The following is a 21,409-nucleotide window of genomic DNA, read 5'->3' as shown; positions in this document are numbered from 1 at the left end:
CGTACCAAGTAGGCTTTGTATATTTGCAATGACAATAATTTTAATTTGCATAAATCATTAAGATCTGATATGCAGCTTTATGAATGAAAAGCTATGGGTTGTTTAGAATGTAAGGAATGCGACTACAAGGTCTTAATGCCCTGAAGAACCGGCTGTAGATTTGTTGAACTCTAAACCGTTTCAATTCTCGAAAAGTAGAGCTCAAACATAATAGTTCACAAAAATGCGTTCCCATGAGCTTGGCACAGATATTTAGATACAAATTAGCCACTTTATCGTAAATTTGAGGCGTCCCGGGGGCTCGAAAATGATAATTTCTGATTTTTTTTAACTGATGTGCTTTTCCTAAAACTCTTTGATATAGTGGCCACATTATAGCCGATTCCGGAAATTGTGACTTAAAATTTGCCTACCTTCTGGGGCACAGAAGCACACCACCCTTTCGACTTGACCTGATTTAATGACCCACCGGAATAACTACGGCCATATGAACATTCCCGAGATACTTTGGCCATTTTTAGAAACTTGATATGTGTACCAGTATACTGGCAAAAAATGATTGAAATCCGTTAAGTATTCGCTGAGCGGTGAGAGTATTAGTTTTTATTTTTTCGCTATATATTTCGCCCGTATAGGGGTTAAATTTTAATCGAAAATAATTATTTAAATTATGATTTGGACTAAATCGAGCTGTAAATCAATGGTACCTACTTATATAAATCGATTCTTAGGACCGAAGGCAAGCCTTGTTGGACAAATTTACTGAGTGTGCTGTAAAAATAACTATTAAGATGATCACTCGATTATTATTCACATGTTATCACGACCCACCCTGTACAATACAGACACCGACACCGTATGGATAAGTACAAGTTACCGAAACCTTCGTACACCGCTCTATCAGGCACTACAGTCAGTTTAGTTTTGGCTTGGTTGTTGTGGGACCTACTGAAAAGCTCCACCAGTCCATACGTCTATTTTTGCTGACCTTCGCAAATTAATGATGAAGCAGTGAAGGACTGCTGCCTCGACAACAAACAGCATTCGAATAAGGCGTTGCACCATGAAGCTGTCCGCCGTCAGTCGGTTTTTGCACATGCGATTCGTTGAGAATGAGATTTCTTCTTTTCGTTTGCTAGTCTGGGCTTCTACTTTCTCGGGTTGGGCTACGAGAAACGTATGTGTCCCACGCATCTCAAACGACCAAAATCGCGATTCAAAAATTTTATTTCCTACGTTTGATTAATGCCATAAATTTTTTGGAGCGGTTATTATTCGCGCTACAGCGACATGACGCCAACAACAGCCAGTGACAAATGCGCAAACAGACTAAAACCTAAACCAAACATGGTTTAAAATTCAAACGAAGCGAAGTTGCCAAGCGTTGTTGAGGCGGTTTCAAACGCGTCTCGAAATTCGATTCAAATATCGGCGCTCTGTCAGCGATATGAGCCGTGGAGTAGAAGGAAATGAAGTCATGGGATGACGTCAGCCTTCAGCTGTTTGCTGAATATGAAACTGAATCAGTTGGGGTTTTGCTGGAGGATGATAAGGAAGATGTGGCTGGTATTGAGTTAGTTGAGGAATTTTGAACCTAGAGGTCTATATAGTGCAGATCAAAGTTAGTTTCTTAAATACCACATGGATGCACTGCACATCATAGTACGTATCTAATCGACCGTCGACTTGTCCAGTGGTGTTGAAGGACATCAGTAAATTTGCTGACTCTGCATAATTTAGAAACTGGTTAGCCAAGCGAATTTTAACCCTGTCTTTCCCATGGTAGCTCCAGAGCTCTGTCGAACTTGGGACAAGACTAATCAGATGAATACTATGCAATAGTTACTAGAATCTGATTCCATACTGATAAGATTATTTCACACACTAACCCATCTTGCCCCAGGTAACCCAAAACTGTGCAAATTTAATCAAAATCCATAAAATGAAGCCGAAGTTTACTAAATCCTAAGACACTTAATTTACCGAATAGGTGTTTAAGAAGTATGACTTTTCTTAGATCTGAAATGTTCAAACATCACTCCTCAAGGAACTGTGATGCTCAACACTTTTCAACCAAAGATCGGCAGGTGATTCAACGCATGTGTGAAAACAGTTCTTTTAGCTTAGCTTGCCCAATGATGTAGCATTCCCCGTTTCACAAGAAAACCGTTTGCAATAAAAAGATAGGTCTCCTTCAGTGAACACAAATACCGAAAAAAAAACACACTCACGTTCGCGTTCAAGTTCCATTCAGCCTGCGTTTATTAGCGGACATCATAACGAGCAGTGTGTCGCGATGACATCATCACACCGTCATGTATTTAGCGAAGCACCAAACGACCAACCGGCCGGCGACTAAAAAACCGGGAGAGGGCTTTCTCACCACCATTAGTAGCGGATTCTTATCTACATAAAGCACCGCAACACAGTGGTTCAGTTTTGTAAAAAGCTGACAAAACATTGATTTTTAAACATGTTATTAATTGAAAAACAAAGTCAAATATTCTTCTACAATATCAGATGGTAAAGAACACATACAGTGACCGGCTAAAAAAATCATTTTACCGTTTTCCATACAAAATTATCAAATTTAGTGACTTGGATCTTGGCTCCAATTGGGCTTGATTTGTGCAGTGAAAAGTTCACAGCATTTTGATCACCCACTTTGAAGTTATTGTTAATGCTCCATTTTGCAAAAAATGCTAAATTTGTCATTTTTAACTACATATTTTTGAATCGAAAGTGTTTAGAGCAATATACCCTTTGGCAAAAATGTTAATTTAACAAGAGAAACAAGTATATAGAACACTTTTTATATAAACTTCATACTTTTCAAAATATATCAAAACCAACATATTGGCATCAATCTTTCAATATGGGACATTTGCAATAACTTCAAAGTGTGTGATCAAAATGATGTGCGTATATTTCCTAGTGGCTGTAGAAATTTTGGGTCGGAATATGAAATCAATCGGAGCTCTAGGAGTCAAGATCCATGCTCTCACTGTACATGCCTGGTAGCTTTGGAAATAGGAACTTAGAGACCTGTTTCTTGAAAAAGAGGCCTAACTAACAGGAACCAAAAAAAAACTGAAAAGGAATCAAACAGGAACCATGAAAATAAAACAAAACCGAATAGGAGCAAGAAATAAGAGTTTGATTCTCCAAAGCCGATGATTTCTTCGGTCCTTTCCGTCTGCATACATTTTCACTCTCCGTATCTCGATATATCCCTATCTCGATGTGTTCCTGGTTGTTTTTTGTTCCCGATTTCCTCTCCGTATGTCGATATGCCCATTATCAAAGGTTACTAGACCCGATTTCATTGATTCAAAACATTTCGGAAACACGATGCGTCGTTTGTTTGTTTATTTCTTATATTCCTGGTAACGGTGTGGTTTTCAATCTAGTATTCATTAAAAATGTGTTCTTTGTCTCGATCTCTCCTTATCTCGATGGTCTCTTGAATATCGAGATGTGGAGAGTGAACTGCAGTATCAGACCTCACATTTATCTTAAGATTTAAGCTTTTTTTGGGAATTCCTTGTAACATCACAAGTTTTATTGCTCGTATTACACGTAATGTGTGTGTTTTTTTTCATGATGTTCTCTAAGAATTCCACTAAAAGTCAATTCAGGTATTTGCCCAAAGATTCCGGTATTACTCCGAAGTTTTCTTCAGGAGTTCATTTAATGATTACCGTTTTGTCTCAAATTTCGAACAGACTCATATTCCGAACACTCGGTTTTTGTATGGCGATCGAGTTGAAATGTTTCGCTGAAATATGTCACCAAATAACAAGGAAATGGCAGTCAATTGCGATTCAGTTTGAACGTCTCCAACATAATTTTTACCGTGGGAGTAGTGATGATTCTCTAGTTTGAGACCAGTAGAACAAGCTCAGATAAATGTATTTGCAAAATTATTCACTTGAATACGATTTATTCGTGCTGTTCGGAATTTGAATCAAGGTGTTCGGAATATGAGACAGAATGAACACAGTGTTCGGCATTTGAATCAAAATGTTGTTCCATACTTTTACGTAAAAACAATACTAAAACAAATTATATCAACATTTTTATTGGTACACCCAACAAATAACAGTTATACTTTGCGAAGAAATTAAAAATTAAACAAATATCATCCAATTTATGCCAATCAGATGCATTTGAAGTCACTGTTGGCCTTAAGTGTTCGGAATATGAGTCAAAACGGTATTTCCCATGAAATTCCTCCAAGATTTTTTCTAAGGAATTACAGTTTTGGATACCTCAAGAACTGGATTTCCCCAAGGATAACCACAGAAATGACCTTAAAGATCATCAAGAATCCTCTGGTGGTTCTTTCAGAAATCATCAGGAACCATCAGGAATCAGAAACTTTTTTTCAGATTTTATCCATTGATTCTTCCATTCATTTCCTTAGGGCATCCTCCAAGATTTCCGGTCAGAAAATGCCTTTAGGGATTCGTTAGCATTTTCTATAAATTGTCTTTTCTGAGTTCTTTAAGATTTCAACGAGGAATTTCGCTAAGGATACCTTTAGGAATTACTCCAAAGATTTCTTCAGGAATTCCTCCATTAATTCTTCGAAATTTTCTCAAGGAAGTCTGCACAGATTTTTCCAGGCATTCATCCATGACTGTCTCCAGGTTTTTTTACAATAATTAAAAGAGTTTTTTTTTGAAAAAAAAAAAATAAATCCGTGAGATATTCTGGTATTTATGAAAAAGAATGCAAGGTAACCTCTGATAAAACTGGTGTAAGTTCTACCCTTCATGAACAAGGATCCATGAGCAAACTTCTAGACTCTTGAGGAACTTCTAAAAGATTTTTTAGAGAATTCCTGGATAACTTGCTAAGATAATTAAAATAAAATATCATATCTAAGAAAATATCGGACAAATTTCTAAGGAATTTTATGTAGTAATGATGAATTACTGGAAAATAGCTGGTGTGGAATCTTTACCAAACTTTTGAAGATTCCATGGGGATTTTTTGAGAAACTTCGTGAGAAATGCTTGGAATAACTGCAGAAGTAATTCTTGGATGGAATGTTGGAGAGATTCCTAGAAAAAATATACAGGAGCTCTATGATGAATCTCAGGTTGAATTTATTGAGAAATTACTGGATGAGTTCATGATAGATTTCCTCGAGAAGACCTTCAAGGAATTTTGGATTTCTAGGAGTAAACGTGGATGGATTCTTGAAGGAATCCACTAGAAAAGGCGGAGAAAATCTGGCAGTTTTTTTTTGGAAAGAACCCTGATCTCTAGAAAAAAAAACTCTGTGGATTTCCTCGGAGAAACACTTTAGAATCTTTAAAAGAACTAGAGTAACGATTTGAGAATACATTTGAAGAATTAGTAAAAACATATGTGGAGGAAATCCTAGGATAGTCGCTGGGAAAAATCAAAGGAATATCTGAGGAAATTACTGGAAGTAGTAGCTGTGGAGTGATCCACGATTTCGTGGAGCAAATTCTGGAGAAGTTCCTCTAAACATCCGTTGAGAAATCGTTGAAAGAAATTCTGGGAGAATTAATGGAAGAATTTTTGGAGAGATCCCTGTAGAAGTCCCTGGAAGTATTTTAAATAAGAAGGAGAAGGTATCGACCGTGATTGTTTCATATTCTATTTTGTTATGGCTATATCGGTCATGCGACTCAAAGGTAAAAGGAGTCTATAGAAGATTTTTGCAAATTATAGAAATGAATAGGTGGATAGGCGACGCAAGGGAGCGACAAGATTTAAATTTTACTAGGTGGTGAAAATTGAGCAAGCCATTTTAAAGTCAGTAAGCATCGAAGCGTCCTGTATTCTACCTAGCTTTTCTACTGGAGAAGGTTTGGCTCAAAGCTTTGCTACCAACATAGGCGCACCTATTCATTTCTATCATTTGCAAAAATCTTCTATAGACTCCCTTTACCTTTGAGTCGCATGACCGATATGATAAGATCTCTGAATAAATCACCAGGATGAAACCTGGAGCTCGAGAATTCTGAGATGAAGTTCTTAAAGAACCTGTTTAATAGTCACGTTTAATTAGCCCATGAAAGTTTTTCTGGAGCCTGCAGAATGTTGTATCAGGATTATGCAGAATAAGGAAAAACAGACTTTAGAGACCATTTTGGTTGAATCGATACTGTAGCATCGCTATCTTAAATCGATCTAAACACGTTTTGAGCAATGATTCGCGAATTAGTAAAATTTGGTTTTTGATATTTCTAATTTACTGGGCTACAGAACACCTTAGTTGATTAAAGCGCCGGTCTAGCGCACACGGAGTCGTGAGTTCAAGTCTCACTAGAACACGCATTTTTTTTTTTTGCAAATTCATTTCTTAATTTGTCAAACAAACACACTGTGTCTTCTGATTACAAGTTCCCAACAGTATATTTCAGACATACCAGCAAATCTGGTACATGCCAGTGAAGGGCAAACATTCATTAATGCAGTAAAACACACTTGAATTTTGGAAAAATTAAATTTTGTGAAATAATATTATTCTGCCGTTCTACGCATATTTGTCCCACGGTCCATAAGGTTTACATAGAACATTGGGGAAGTAGGCGTAGAAGGTCACTATTTTTCATAAAAATATCAACTTCTTAAAGAAGTTATCATAAAAGTATTAGAAAAATAAAAATGTGCTCCTTTGATATAGGGATTACTTTGTATCGGTATGTTCTATAACTCGATAATTCTATAAGTCGATGGTCCCTCAAATACGTGTCAAAATATGGTGACTATGTCCCGAATCTGCCACCCCTAAAAATCAATCGTAAACACTTGACAGGATCAAAACTTGTAAAATATTGAGCATGCGTCATTTTTACCACGATTTTCTAAATCTGGACCACTGCACGACATAAACACACTTTCGGAATGCAGAGTCAGGTCCGCTAGTAAGGCTATATTGAGGCATAATGAACCGAAGAAGCACATTCTCAAGGGGTTTTCTCGGTAAATCTGACGAAAAGGGGCTAGTCCTGTCCGGTCGCTAGCTGTTGCAGACAGGGAGAGTACCACCTGAGTGAATTGCTTTGTTTGGGTGTGTGCCACGGTGCGTACCGGTGAAAACGAAAGCACTGCATTCCATGGTTCTTCATGACGGCATACGTGTTTCCCATTGGCAGTTCACCTGAGCTTGACATCTTCTTCTTCTGCTTGGCATTAACGTCCTCACTGAGACAGAGCCTGCTTCTCAGCTTAGTGTTCTTATGAGCACTTCCACAGTTAACTGAGAGCTTTCTTTGCCTAAGTTGCCATTTTCGCATTCGTACCTGCGATACTTTATGGAAGTCAAGGAAATTTCCATTACGAAAAGATCCTGGACCGACCGGGAATCGAACCCAGACACCTTCGGCATGGCTTTGCTTTGTAGCCGCGGACTCTAACCACTCGACTGAGGAAGGCCCCTAAATTCTAGGATAGTCTTGAGAGGAAAAAATCCTTAGGAAACTACTGAAGGTAGAAGCTTTGAAGTTCTCATAGATTTCTTGAAGCAAATTCTGGAGTAATTCTTCTAAGCATCCTTTGAGAAATCGCTGGTAGTATTTTTGGGAGAATTTGATTTCTGGAGAGACCCTATAGGAGACCCTGGAAGTGTTCCAAATAAAATCACTATCATAATTCCGGAAGCCTGATTCCTGAATATAATTCCTCTGGGAATCTGAGACGAAAGTCTTGAAGAGTCTGCGTCATAGCCTCTGGAGCATGAACGATTTTGCAGCAGGATTCAATGCAAGTATAATAAGGAACAAAGATATTCAAAAAAAGGGATCGTTAATATCTAAACCCTTTCCAACCGATTTTTTGAACAAATTCGACAAAAATTGATCAAATTGTTTGATAAACAGCAAAAATTCTATAATCCGTGTATTTTGATTTTCTTTGTTTCAAAATAAAATGAAGATTATTGAAGAATGTTTCAAATCTTAATAATGTGCTTTAAATGTTTAAATGAATAATGCCACAAAATAACAGTGGGAATTTGATTCAATCATTTTTAAGGAATTAACCAAGAACTACTTCTAGATATTTCTACAGCAGTTCTAAATCAGCGAAGTACTTCTTAACACTCGTCAAGAGATTCAGCAATGCATTGAAAGATTATATCAAGAGGGATAGCTGTTTATAAATCGTTAGCACCATCACACTCGTACGTGTATAAAACGATGCGACTGGTCATAGTTTAATCCGTTACTTCTTCAAAATGTTCTTCAAGAATCTTATGATGATTCTCTAGTGATGTTACAGAAATTTATAAAGAATTACTTTCTGGAATACTTACGGCAATTTTTTTCAGAGCATATACAGGGTTGGACGTTGATATTTTTAAGAAGCAATCCATTCATTGATTCAGAAATGCCATAGATGATTGCTCCATTTGTTTTTCTAACGGTTAAGAAGTTTCTTGTAACTTGTAATAGTGCGTAGGACAATCCTTTGATTGTCCTACCCAGGTGTTTATGTGCATAGATCAAGTCCCACCTGTCCTATTCACTTCCCGCCCCACTGGCTATACAATATAATTCAATGCTGTAAAGTTGTTTTGGAAATGAGGTCATGAACTCGTTAAAGCATTTACAGATCACTTACACTTTGGCACATTACTTATGGTTTCAATATTGCGACTATTGATATATACAGTACTGACCCGTTTTTGTCAACCCCTATTTGCGGAGAATTTTTGCTCTCACGGTTCCATTATCAATTTTTGTCCAAATCATATTCAACTCAGTTAAAGTAATTATAAATATGCATAACATAGCCAAAAAAAATTCTGATTACTTGTTTTCTTTATGAAGGAGAGCTGAAAAAACGTTTTGAAAAAGGGGCTGACAAAATCGGGTCATATATGTACAACCAAATATTTCAATGATTTCGATAAATTTAGAAAATTGCTGTTGTTCCAGTATTTTTTAGTTCACAGCATCTTTGCCATTTAAAAATTGAATAAATTGTGGGCTGGAAGGAATTAAGAGAATCTTCTTAGGAATTTCTGAATACAAATCTGAAGAAATATCAGATTTATTGTTACTGCTATTTCTTCAGAAATGTATGGATGATTTGCTTGGAGGAATTTCGAAAGAATCCTTGAACGAAAATAAAAGAAAATTCCGGTAAATTATCCGGGTGGAATACGTGAACAAATTTCCCTTAGTGAAAAATATCCAAGCAAATTTTGGGAAAATTCATTGGAAGAAAAGTTACAAGTATTCCTCGAGGACTTTTTGGAATATCAAAAGTATTGAGTAAGCATTGGAAAAATCTTTGAAAACATCGAAAGATAAATCTTGTGAGATATTTTTGGAGGAGAAGAAGAATTTCAAGAGAAATCTGTGCCGTCATTTCCTGGAAATTTTACTGATGAATCCGTGATCAGTCTGAAGAAATTTTCAGGAAAAATCCATTGATAATCGAACACAGAATGGAAATCACTTATTACTTTTACTGCCCTTTTCAGTGCATCTTATGGCAAGTATGTACATTAAGAAGCTTATCGAAAACCATCTAGTAGCTACAGTCAGTGACATAAGTTAGTAACCAAATGCTGTTTTTCCATACAAAATGCCCAAGTTTGGGGTGCTGTATCTCAGCTTATGGTAGTCCGAATCGGCTGAAGTTTGGATGACGAACTACAAATCACTTGAAGTTTTGCCTGTAAGGGAATTATTATATTGCAGTCATTTTTCATAGAGTTTCAGAGGGTTGTTCAAAGACAAAAGTATGTAACCGAGAGACTTTTTAATTTAATTTGAAAACGGTAAGACGTGGAAAGTTGGTGTGTTCTGCAAATTTGTGTGACTTCTGAAATTAAACAACTTTGTGGAACAGACCAACAACCCACAACTTACCGTTTTAAAATTAAATTACAAAGTCTCTCGGTTACTTACTTTTGTCTTTGAACAACCCTCTGAAACTCTACGTAAAATGACACGCAAAACTTCAAGTTATTTGTAGTTCGTCATCCAAATTTCAGCCGATTCGGACTACCAGAAGCTGACATACAGCACCCAAAACTTGGGCATTTTGTATGGAAAAACAGCATTTGATTACTAACTTATGTCACTGACTGTATCTATAACATGTGCTTGAAGCTAATCCATTTTTCAATTATTCATTCATCGCAAGAAATTTGACAGATCGTTTTACACTTTTCACAGCATTCTTAGCTTTGCTCTATTACCTCATGTGCCATAAATTATGGGCAACTGCAAGGGACATAAACGTTTTAATTTTGTCTTCGACTATTCCATGCACATTTTTATCAGAAGTAATACATCCAAAATACGTGCAAGCATTTCTGAACAAATCACTCAATGAATGCTTCAACAGTTACTCTGAAGAAATTCTCGGATGAATTTAAAAAACTAAAGAATCTATTGGCAAGTTTTTGAGGAAATTTCAGTGAAGATAATCAGGGGAATCTATTACAAAATTCAAGGACAAATCCTTAGATAAACTAAAATTAAATGCAAGTGAAATTGGCTTGTGAGGTTTTATGAACGAATCTTTAAATCTTCTGTATGATAAAAATATTGATGCAATTTTTCAGCAAAGTAGTTATTAGGGGTCGTCCACGTGGTCATTAAGGGAGGAGGGTGGTCTGGCCAATGACCATGGTCCACAAAAAAAAAAAAAATGTATGGACAAAACCCACAAGGGGGAGGGGAGCTCCTAAAAAAAATAACCACGTGGTTAATGGACAACCTCTTCGAAAAAAAAACACATGACGAAGAGAACAAAGCTGCCGAATATACAACAACTTACCCTATGTAGACATCTCCTGATTTCATCTCCTAATTTTCCTTTGTCAAGCCTTGACTAAAATCGTTGTCCCAACACGGTGCCACTTCTATTGGGTTTTGCTCTCCAAGCTCCAAAGAGCCCTATCAGCCTTGCGTCTATGAACCTCATTTTTATGGTTACAATTGCCGAACAACGGCTTAAGTTATGTGTACCGAGCCTTCTTTTTCAATGTCGCAAAAACCATTCAGATGATAGGATCCTGTGAGAAGGCCAGTAAAAGTAAATGACTATAATTTTTGCGTAAGAGATATTTGAACATTTCAAATAACCTCGAATTTCAGATTGAAAATTTGTTGGTCATTTACCCATGGAAATTGATATGTTAACTCCAGGGTCAGTAACACCAGTACCATCAGTATAAAATACGATTGATCCTGGGCCAGGACGAGTCTTTGGGCCATCATTTGTCCACCGATTTTAAACTAGATTAATCACTTGGAATGAGCTAAATCACTGGAATCATTTGAAAAATGGTATCTTATGGTTATCTAATTTCTCTTGTTTGAGATTAAGGAGAATTCATGCTGATGGCTTTAAGAATATTGTGATGGACTCTCCGGTGTTCGTAAAAAAATGTGTAGTCTTTCTAACTTAAAAAATGCTCTTAGTAGCTTAAAAAAAAAAAAAAAGACACGGACACCGTCTTCAGCCATTTAACTGCACAGACTGTAACTTAACACTAGACAACGGACAAGCATGCTCCAGTGGCACAGCCAAGAAACATTCTTGACGAAAAGTTTCAATGGCTGAAGCGGGAATTGAACCCACACCCCGCTCAAATGCCTGACAACGCTAACCGCACGGCTACGAGGCCCACAAATAATTGAATAAATCGATGCAATGGAAATAGATAAAGTAAAGTGTCTAGCGCTTCAAATGGCGTACTTCTCATTGCACAAGTAACACTGCGGAACACGTTTTTGTCTCAAGCACCAAAATATCGCTAGTTACTTATTTAAGGGTTGCTGAATCCATTGCCGTTTTCAAAAATATCTAGTTTTTGATATATTCGCTGTTGATATTGCAAAATTTGACTATTTAAGCCAACTTGCTTGCAAGTTTGCCAGCTTGTATGGAAATTTATTTGCTTAGTTTGTTAAAGAATTCAAATTGTTTGTGTATAACAATACTTAACAACATAGTTCATAATACTGCGATGCTCAAAAGTTATTTGTTTATGATTTAGAAAAAAATTATTTAATCTTCTTTAAATCGTGCAATTTGGTTCAAATCTTCAAATCGTGCAAATTTTGTTCAAAATTATACCTGAAATGTAAGTTTAAGTCCTATTTTGCATACAATAGTTTGATAAATCAAACTTTGAATTTCATGATAATAAATCTTCGAGCTGTTTAGTAGAATACCTATAAGTAGATGAAAAAACCGAATTTAGTACTATACCATTTAATTCCACTAAAGTTTGTATCCTTTGACAGATACGCGTATTTCGACCTCAACTGTAAGGCCGTCTTCAGTGTCGTGTACTAGACTCGACTTATACACAAACTCTAGTGGAATTAAATGATATAGTACTAAATTCGGTTTTTTCACCTACTTTTTGAATTTCATGTTAAAATCAATTAACCCAGTGTTTTATACAACTTTGGCGACATGTAGCTAAAATTGTGACATGCTGAAACATTTCTGAGAAAAGCATCAGATTCAGCAGCACCAAATCTACTAAAGACACATTATATGATCCTTGAAACACGCAAAAATGCCATTTTTGTTACGCTGTGTAATTGAAAGAGTAATTAGCCCTTGAAGTTTTTATAGCTTCATTTGCATCACACTTTCTTTTGTTTTTGATCCCAGAATAATGGTGTAAATTTAGATCTGGATCTTACAATTGCCGTGTAAATCAATAGGATCATTTTTGACTTTAGTCCTTATATTTTACCGCATGTTTTTTTACCTAAATATAAAGAAGGCATTTACTAATTTCTCTTGAGGCTCAAGAATCCATCCTCAATCAATCATCAGCAATCACCACAAAATAAAAACCAGTTTTTTCGTTCAAATTTAAAGAAATCCTTATGAAAATCTATCATTGCATTACAGATAGCCAGTGCAATTCAACGAAAGATTTTCTTGAACATTACTTCAAATTTGAGGGGAAAATCTATTTTTTCGTCTTAAAAATTCTAGATCCTTCGAAAGGCTATACTATTTCACTGAAACTTGACCTTCAGTTTTCTGGATTTTACCTTGTTTTTATACAGGGCGTGATGTATCCAGTATTTTGTTTATCCCGATTTCAAAGGCTGCTGTATACTTCCAATCGTAGTAGGTACTTAAATATACCCTGGCTATCTGGGCCCTAGTCATATTCATTGATTTCAAATCAAAAGATTTGGCTCATACGCTATCGAGCATGACGAAGCCGAATCCATTTGTTTTTTTTTTAACTGATTTAACTCTCTGAAATTGTAAATTTGAATGAAACTATACTAATTTTAAACAAACTTTTGAATTGGCATTTACTGGTCCAATGATAAAAACATGATGTTTTACCCCACATTCCCCTCGATTGTTGCATATCTTCGCGTCTTTCAATCCAATTCAATGCAACCCCAAACCCCCGTGACATGCACTCCACTTACCTTTCTCTGGGCTTCAGCAGCGAATCCGGATTTCGGGGCACGGTTGACCGACATGATTGTAGATTGTTGCTTGCTCTTGGCTGGTACTTTTGAACTGAACTAATAGGTGCTTTCGATTAAGCTGCTGCGAGTGGTGAATTTGCGCGGTTTTGTTTTTTTCTTACGTGGTTTGGCACTTTACGAAAGGAAAGGATAAATGAATGTAAGCTAAGCCACGACCGGCAGAAATGGACAAGCAATCCTTTTGTTCCGAAGAGATTTGCAAATTAATCAGAAAGAGAGTCACACATGTTTGAATGACATTAAAAAAAAGGTTTAAGGTGAAGATGAATCGAAGCCAAAGTTTAAATTTTCAAGAGCACGGATCTGGAGGTCCAAACATCCGTTTGAGCTGAAAACCTAATCGATTTGTCACCACCAGCTGGTGACCAATCGATTAAGTTTTTAGCTTAAACGGATGCTTGGTTCTCCAGATCCGTGCTCTTGAAAATTTTAACTTTGGCTTCGATTCATCTTCACCTTAATGAAAATCAGAACAAAAACATCCAAGCTTGTTCAAATCTGCACCGAGTCGGTATATGTAATTAGAGAAAGAAGAGTGTTCGCTTATCACAGCTGTTTCACAGATTGACACGACACGGAAATGGGAGATAGTCAACGTAACACTTTGACTGAGTAACAGCACAGCACTTCAGTAGAAGGGTCAATAATGTATATCTTATATCTCCTCTCCTCTAAACACACTCCATACAGGGAGACAACTTACACTTTTGCGTCTTTACGCAAGCACGGCACTAGAAGAACTGAACAGATACAGAGCGAATGAAGCATTTGTAACTGACGACGAGACGATGTGGTGCGGTTTCTTCGGGTTTCCAGTTCCAATGTACTACGCACTCTGGAAGCCGAGAGAGTATTCCAGTTGGCTGGAAAAATAAGAGAGGATGAACTGTTTGGAACGCACGGTTAGAGATTGCAACTCAGTCGATAAGTAACGATGACTCAATTTTTCAACATTGGATAGATAGGTAAATAGAAATGAGTAAAAACCGAGACATGCTTCTGAGGTGGATTAAGGTGAAACAACTTGGAAGCCAGAAAAAAGTGAGATAAAAGAGATAAAAACTTGCTTGTATATCGAAATAATCGCCTGGATGGAGCACGTGGTGGAGTTGCTATCATCATTCATAGGCGTATAAAACAACAGCTTTTTTCGTCATTTGAAACCATAAAGTTTTGTTTTTTTTTTCTGTTAAAACACAACTTAGTAAATATACTTTCATAATAGCTGCCTATTTGCAACAAGTTCATTTGCTTCAAACAAACCTACGGAAATTAACTCGCAATAAACGTTATTTTTTGTCTTTGGATATTTTGATACAAAACATCGCTCGTGGAACAATTCTCAGAGCAATTTCAACGGTAGTATTTGATTTGATAAGATCTCTTCAGGATATTTCTCAATTCAATACCCTACTTGTTTTTCCTCTTCTAGAAACTCTTCTACGATTGATTTAGTCTCAACTGACTCTAGCCACCTTTTAAGCCAACTGGTTATTCATGCTGATTTTGATTCTGATCATGTTTCTGTTACATTTTAAATATCCCATGAAGCGATTCTCAATCCAATCAGCTCCACGTTCAATTATCTAAGGACCAACTGGAATACGTATAAAACAAACATTGATAGTAATCTTTATGTCAACATTTCATTGTAAACAAAGTTTGATATTGACAATATCCTCGAAACTTTAACAAACTCCATTGTTGAAGCAAGGGGCATTGCAATACAAAAAAGGGAAGTAAAATAAGAATCCATGATACTATAGCTATAGCTTCGTGGTTACTTGGGTTGTTTTACAGAAGTAATGTCGGTCGCAATAATCAAGATTTTCACAAATTTCGTAATTTTAACAGATTTGTATTGTTTTATTTATTTGTCTCATTTCGTGGTACATCATTTATATTTGTAAACTTCAATTCACGCTACGGAAAAGATTCATTATTGCTGTAATCCAGTTTAAAATCCTTAAGGAATTCTAATAAAAAAAACTCACAAGGAATGTCCTTTGTGATGCTTCCACGATTTTTTCAGGTATTCAACCATGTGCTTTGAAAAGATTTCTCTGTAAATTCCTACGGGAATTTCTTCATGAATTATGTTCGTACTTTTCAGTGCTTTCTCCATGACTCCTTTACCAGTTTTCACTGAGTTCGCCTGGGATTCCCACAGAAAATTATTCCCAGACTTTCTGATCACTATAAAATTTGTCGAAGAATCTCTATCGAATTGCTTAAAAATCTGTTGAAAAATTCCACCAGAAATTCGTTAGAAATTCTTTTAATATTTTCGACTGGAAGGTCCTCTACGTACTTGTTACAATTTACTTTTTATCAATTGTTACTTTAAAGTATCCTCCATTATTATTTATTATTGATTTGTTAATGATTAATTTATTAATTTGTTAATGATTTTCAGGAATTACTGAGGATTTCTCCAAACAAAATAGTATACTAAATTCTAGAAGTCTCACCAAAAATGTCATCAATATCACCAAGCAAGGATTCATTCCACGAATTTTTCAAAGAGTTTGCCAAAAGTTTTTCCAACTTTGGTTTTGAACTTCATGCTAAAGTTCCTCTACAGGAGTGTTTGAAAAAATCGCAGAAAAAATTATCCAGACTTCCTGCAAAAAAAATTATTCTTCCAGGTGTTAATCCAAGGATTCCTTGTAAAATTCCACAAGTATTTCATAAGTAATTAAAAGGAATTCGATTGGGAACATGTTTCTCAAAGAATTTGTCCGCAGATCTATCAGCGTTTTTTCACAGATAATTATTTTTTAGATTTCTCTAACATCAATGAGCAACATCCCGCATTCCTTCAAAACCCTCTCGAAAACTCTGACTAAGAAATATTTATAGAACTCTAACTTTCCTATAAAATTTCTAGCTGAAAACGTTCAACAGTTCTTTCGAAAACTCTTCTGTGATAATACTCAAAGATTTCCGGAGTAATTTGTTCAAGGATTTCTTAGAAAACTACACTATTGTTTCCTAAGATTCTCCCGAAAAATTCACCAGAGATTTATCTAAGTATTTTCTAGTGAATTTATTGAACCTAATATAATTCTCGACGAAAGTTCTGGGATATTTTTTTAAGAAGTTCAAGAATGAATTGCGAAATCTTAGTGAATTTGATGGAAAATTTCTTCGAAAATTCACTAAGATTTCGCAATTCATTCTTGAACTTCTTAAAAAAATCTCCAAAACTTTCGTCGGGAATTCTATCAGGTTCAATAAATAAGCCCAATGGTAATCTCAGGATTCTTCCATATATATTATTTAAAAATGTATACACTCTTTATTTTTTGGTTCGAAAACTACTCCAGGAAATTATCAATATTTTTAGGGATTGCTTTACAAATTCCTCTACGAATCACTCCATATCAGATTTCCAGGGAAACACATGTAAAAAAATTTAAAAGAATGTTGTTAGTAAATTTGTTGAAGTTTCATGAACATATTGATGTAGAAAGAACCATACCTTTAGAAATTTCAAACAAACTTTTTCAAAGTGTCTATTATCGATTATTTTGTAGTACCGTAATTTCGGGTGAAATTGATCACTTTTCACAGTTTTCCATGTCTTTTCTATGATGTTGCCAATTCCAAACAATTTAATACAGGAAAACAAGTACGACGGTGAGCCTCATTGGTTTATACACTCAAATATTCATGCAGTTGTGATTTTAGTGCTGAAAATCGTCTCTAAAATAAAAAAAATCAAGGAATTCCATTTCGGGGTGAAATTGATCACCTGTCAAAATTGTTAGTTTTGGAAACAACTTCACTAATTTTATTTGGGACTCCTGAATTCAAATATGCTTGCCAAAATCTTAACAATGCAAAATTTATGGAAATAATAAACAATTAATTTTCAACAATACCGCAGAAAACGCCTAAATGTAGGCAATTTCCGAAGGAATCTTCTGATATCTATAAAACATTCAATTATTACAACAATATGAACAAATTGGTACGAATTTTGATGATAAAATTCGTTTTGGGGGTATATTTCAAGCATCCTTACAAATACTCAAGCTGACACCATGTCCAAATCCTTGTTTAAAACTATAAGTTTATTGATGTCTGTCAATACCACACAGAACACGATTATGGAATTTTCTATTATTTCCATAGAAATAAACATTTCTTAACAAAAAAAAAGCTCCACAACATGCAATTCGACAATAGTTAAGACAAACAACGTTCATTTACATAGGCTGCATTGATTTCTGTGCTCTATTAGAAGGAAATAAAATCGTGTGATACAGTGATCAATTTCACCCGAATTTACGGTACTGTAGAAGTTCAACGCGAAAATATTGCCGGTTTTTTTAAGAACATTACCAAAGATGTATTGAGATTATATTTGTAGTGTAAGATGTTAATGAATTTAAATCTTAGGAGAAACTTTTGAATTACTTTGCAAAATTGTTGAGGAATTCCTGATGGATTTTTAAAAAACAGGAACCATACTATTAGACTTCGGAAATTTTTTTTAAACTGCTATAATTTAGCTTATTTTTAAATTCTTTAAAATGATGCATTTTGAAGTATGGAAAGCTTAAAGCGTCATGCGAAGGAAGGAGAAGCAACGAAATGTTGAAGCTGGGAGAACAAAAGATACCAATGAAAAATTATTTATAATCTTTCCTCTAGAGGTAAATTATATGACTGTTAAACCTCTGTAATGAATTTACAAATAAAACAATTTCCTCAAGAATTTCCATCAGAATCTTTTTGAGAATTTATCCTTGAAATCTATCCTTTCTTGACCGCTGGTTGAAAGTCAGAAAGCCTCTAGAAATTCTGCCCTCGTATCGCACAAAAATTTAAACCAAGAATATGGATTCTGACAATAGTTGGTAACATTATTTCTAGAGAAGTGTTTTAAGGAAGATCAATACAAATTTCTTTATGAATATCTTAATAAATCGTTTCCCTCTTCCCAGTTATTTCGGTACACGTTTCTCTACAGACTCCTTTACCGCTATGCTAATTTCGGAAGCAAAAGTTTTCCTGGGGGTTTTCAACAAATTTTCTCTGAAGATTCGAAGGCAAGAGACATTTCAAAAACATATTTCTTTCAAATTTTTGAATAAACCTGGAAAAAGTAAAAAAAAGTAGACATAGTTGGAATGGATGTCCACCAGGAGTAATTGAATCTTTGAAAGTATGAACATGTCCCACAATTTTATTTGACTAAGTTCCAAGAGATTTGCAAAACTTCTGAAGCCACCTTTCAATATTCCTTGAGGATTTTGATTATACTTAAATTCTATTGAGAATATCGAAAAGTTTTATGACAAAATTTTGCTACAAATCTGCTGAAAATCATTCAAATAATCTATGAAATAATAAGTTTTTTTTTATTTAAATTGAGTTGAGCAATAAATTTATTCTTGCGAAAATACTTCAAACATTGAATCGAACAGAATTTATCGTTGGAATAAAACACTATGGTCGATTTTGTTACACCAGGTTAAATTACTGCCATTTATCTGAAGAAAACTTGACCATGTCGAAATTCCTTGAAGGTTAAGCCTCATTTTTTGACAAAAATTCCCGCTATGTATTGTCTAAGAAATTCCTTTAGTAGTATTGTCTATTTCTTCGGACATTTTACGAGTTGAAGTTAATGTTCTTGTATTTGTAATCTTAGTAATATATGGTCGGCGTTAAGTCAGAGTGGACCAAGTGACATTTTTCATATTTTGAGAAAAACGGGCTCAAAGTCTAACGCTTTATATTTTTTTATCTCAGTAAAATTTTGGTTCAATATTTCTACCCATCCTTGTGTTACTTTCAAACAATATAATGTGAAGTGATAAACATGAAAAATCACAATCCCAAACTCTGATAGAACGATTTTTTGATGGACTATGTGCACTTGGTCCACTCTGGCTGAACAATTTCAAGAAAAAGAACAATCATTTAATGCTTGCGTGGACAAACTGGGTGCATATCTTTAAGATGAACATATTATCAAGACCCTACGACATCAGTATCGTAAATTCTTCAATAATCCATATCTTCAATCTCAAAATCAGTGGCATTACGATACCTTGGAAATTAAGGTTTTGAAGGGTCAGGGCGTTGAAGACCAGAAATATTCAAATATGCGTTCAGTCAGAGTGGACCAAGTGAAAATCTTGAGTACCGACCAAAATATACTGGCACAATAAGCGGGTTCTAGGACAGTCCATACATACACCATAGAACTACCATAAACTTCTATCGTACTCTGAAATCGACTCGAAAAATGCAAGAATCAATCAGTTTGTTGCTTTTTGACACTTGGTCCACTCTGTCTGCACAGAAATTGTTGCAATTTCTGATCACCTACTCAAATACGGTAAATGGCCAGATATCAAAATAAGATCCATCGAATTATGACATGTTTATGAGTTTCTATTGATGGATGGATATTCTAATCATTCCATTTCGAGAAATCTAGAAAATAACTTGAAATGTCTTGCATTTTCTTGACTTTCTCAGCGCATCGATCGTTTTCGTTGTTATGGTAAAAAGCACTTGGCCCACTCTGACTGCATACTTTTATTGATTTTTATTGATCATTCAGAGTAAATTTGTTACATATCTCTCCCAGTTTTCAACATTCATCAAATCGGATCAAAGTGAAATGGAGATAACGTTATTTTGCATCTAATGGCAGAATAATCCAATTTTCCCTTGTTTTGTACTTGGTCCACTCTGACTTAACGCCGACCATATATTCTTCAGTGAATTCTCATAGGGAAAATCATCATCACCGAACACATGAGAAAACACAATGCAGTGAATATGCTGCTTAATGCTCAAACAGCATTATTTGGATTATTCAGAAAAAAACAATTTTAGAAATCAAATTTCCAGGATATTGACGCCTTTTTTGTACCACGGTATTTTAGCAACAGAGATGTCGAAAAAAAATGCGCTTATCGCATACAGTAAGAAGCTACTTCCAACAGTAACTAATCGATCGACAGCCGGACGATTAAGCTTTCGGTTGTCGCGCCATTCACCGAAGTCAGAACCGCCACGCTGATGTTGTGTAAGACAAGCGAGGTTTTTCTCTAAAATAACGTAACTACTTACAGAAGAGATGTTTGTCAATAACAAGATCCATGTACATTGATTCAAAAGTTTTTGGTTCGTCTTATGTTATTTTTTTAATTTCAATTTTTATTATTATCAAAAATTCTGGGGGGGGGGGGGGCCTGGATGATCCTGGTGGGGGCCAGGCCCCCCTGTTCCTACGCCAATAAAGCTCTTAACCCATTAACGCCCGAATTATTTCACATTTGTTGTAATCACCTAATTCTTTCTGGAGTATCGCAATATGATAAGAGAATGCTAAAACCGTCATTTAAGTGAAAATCTACGGTCACATTTTGTTACAATACACAGTGGGTCATATGTACGCAAAATATTGAAAAAATAGATATCTTTCATTATTTTCACAAATGTTTGAAGGTGGTATGGTGCATTCAAAAGTGACAAGATATTATGACAAACATAATGTAAACGGTAATAACATGTTACCATTAATATAAATAACAAAAAGAGGTTTATTTGAAAACTACATCACAAAATGATGCTGAATGTGACATGTGTACAAAGCACACAAAAGAACATACACGTACGTGCACAACACATACTAGTTTGCACATTCAAACATACATACGTTCATACACATCACGGAGAAAAAACAAGCTAGTTTGAAAAAACAACAGAAATGGCTGAAATTCAAACTAAAATTTTTGTTGTTTCGAAACTAACACTTGTTGTTTGAAAACCTAAATTTTGTTTGAAACAAACTATCTACATTATTTGTTTCTAACTTATATTTTTCTGATTGAACAACAATGATCAACGTTGTATCAAACTAATATATTAGTTGCTAGCAAATACAATTTTGT

The 21,409-nt window shown here is 35.3% G+C and overlaps 1 protein-coding gene across 1 annotated transcript in view; it reads right to left on the bottom strand.

Annotated features, from left to right (window-relative positions):
• The window catches only part of LOC5568503 (myophilin), a 110,940-nt gene extending 96,647 nt beyond the window's left edge, over positions 1–14,293 (bottom strand). Inside the window, exons 1-2 of the mRNA XM_001652273.2 lie at positions 14,188–14,293; positions 13,422–13,596 (exon numbers count right to left, since the gene is read on the bottom strand). Of these exons, the coding sequence (XP_001652323.1) occupies positions 13,422–13,475 (54 nt within the window). The 5' untranslated portion in view covers positions 13,476–13,596; positions 14,188–14,293. The remainder of the gene's footprint in view (positions 1–13,421; positions 13,597–14,187) is intronic.
• Positions 14,294–21,409: the final 7,116 nt, after the last annotated feature.

Source organism: Aedes aegypti, chromosome 3 (assembly GCF_002204515.2).
Source record: "Aedes aegypti strain LVP_AGWG chromosome 3, AaegL5.0 Primary Assembly, whole genome shotgun sequence".
Lineage (NCBI taxonomy): Eukaryota > Metazoa > Arthropoda > Insecta > Diptera > Culicidae > Aedes > Aedes aegypti.
Note: the sequence above shows the minus strand (reverse complement) of the source record. Positions and strands in the feature narration are given on the sequence as shown.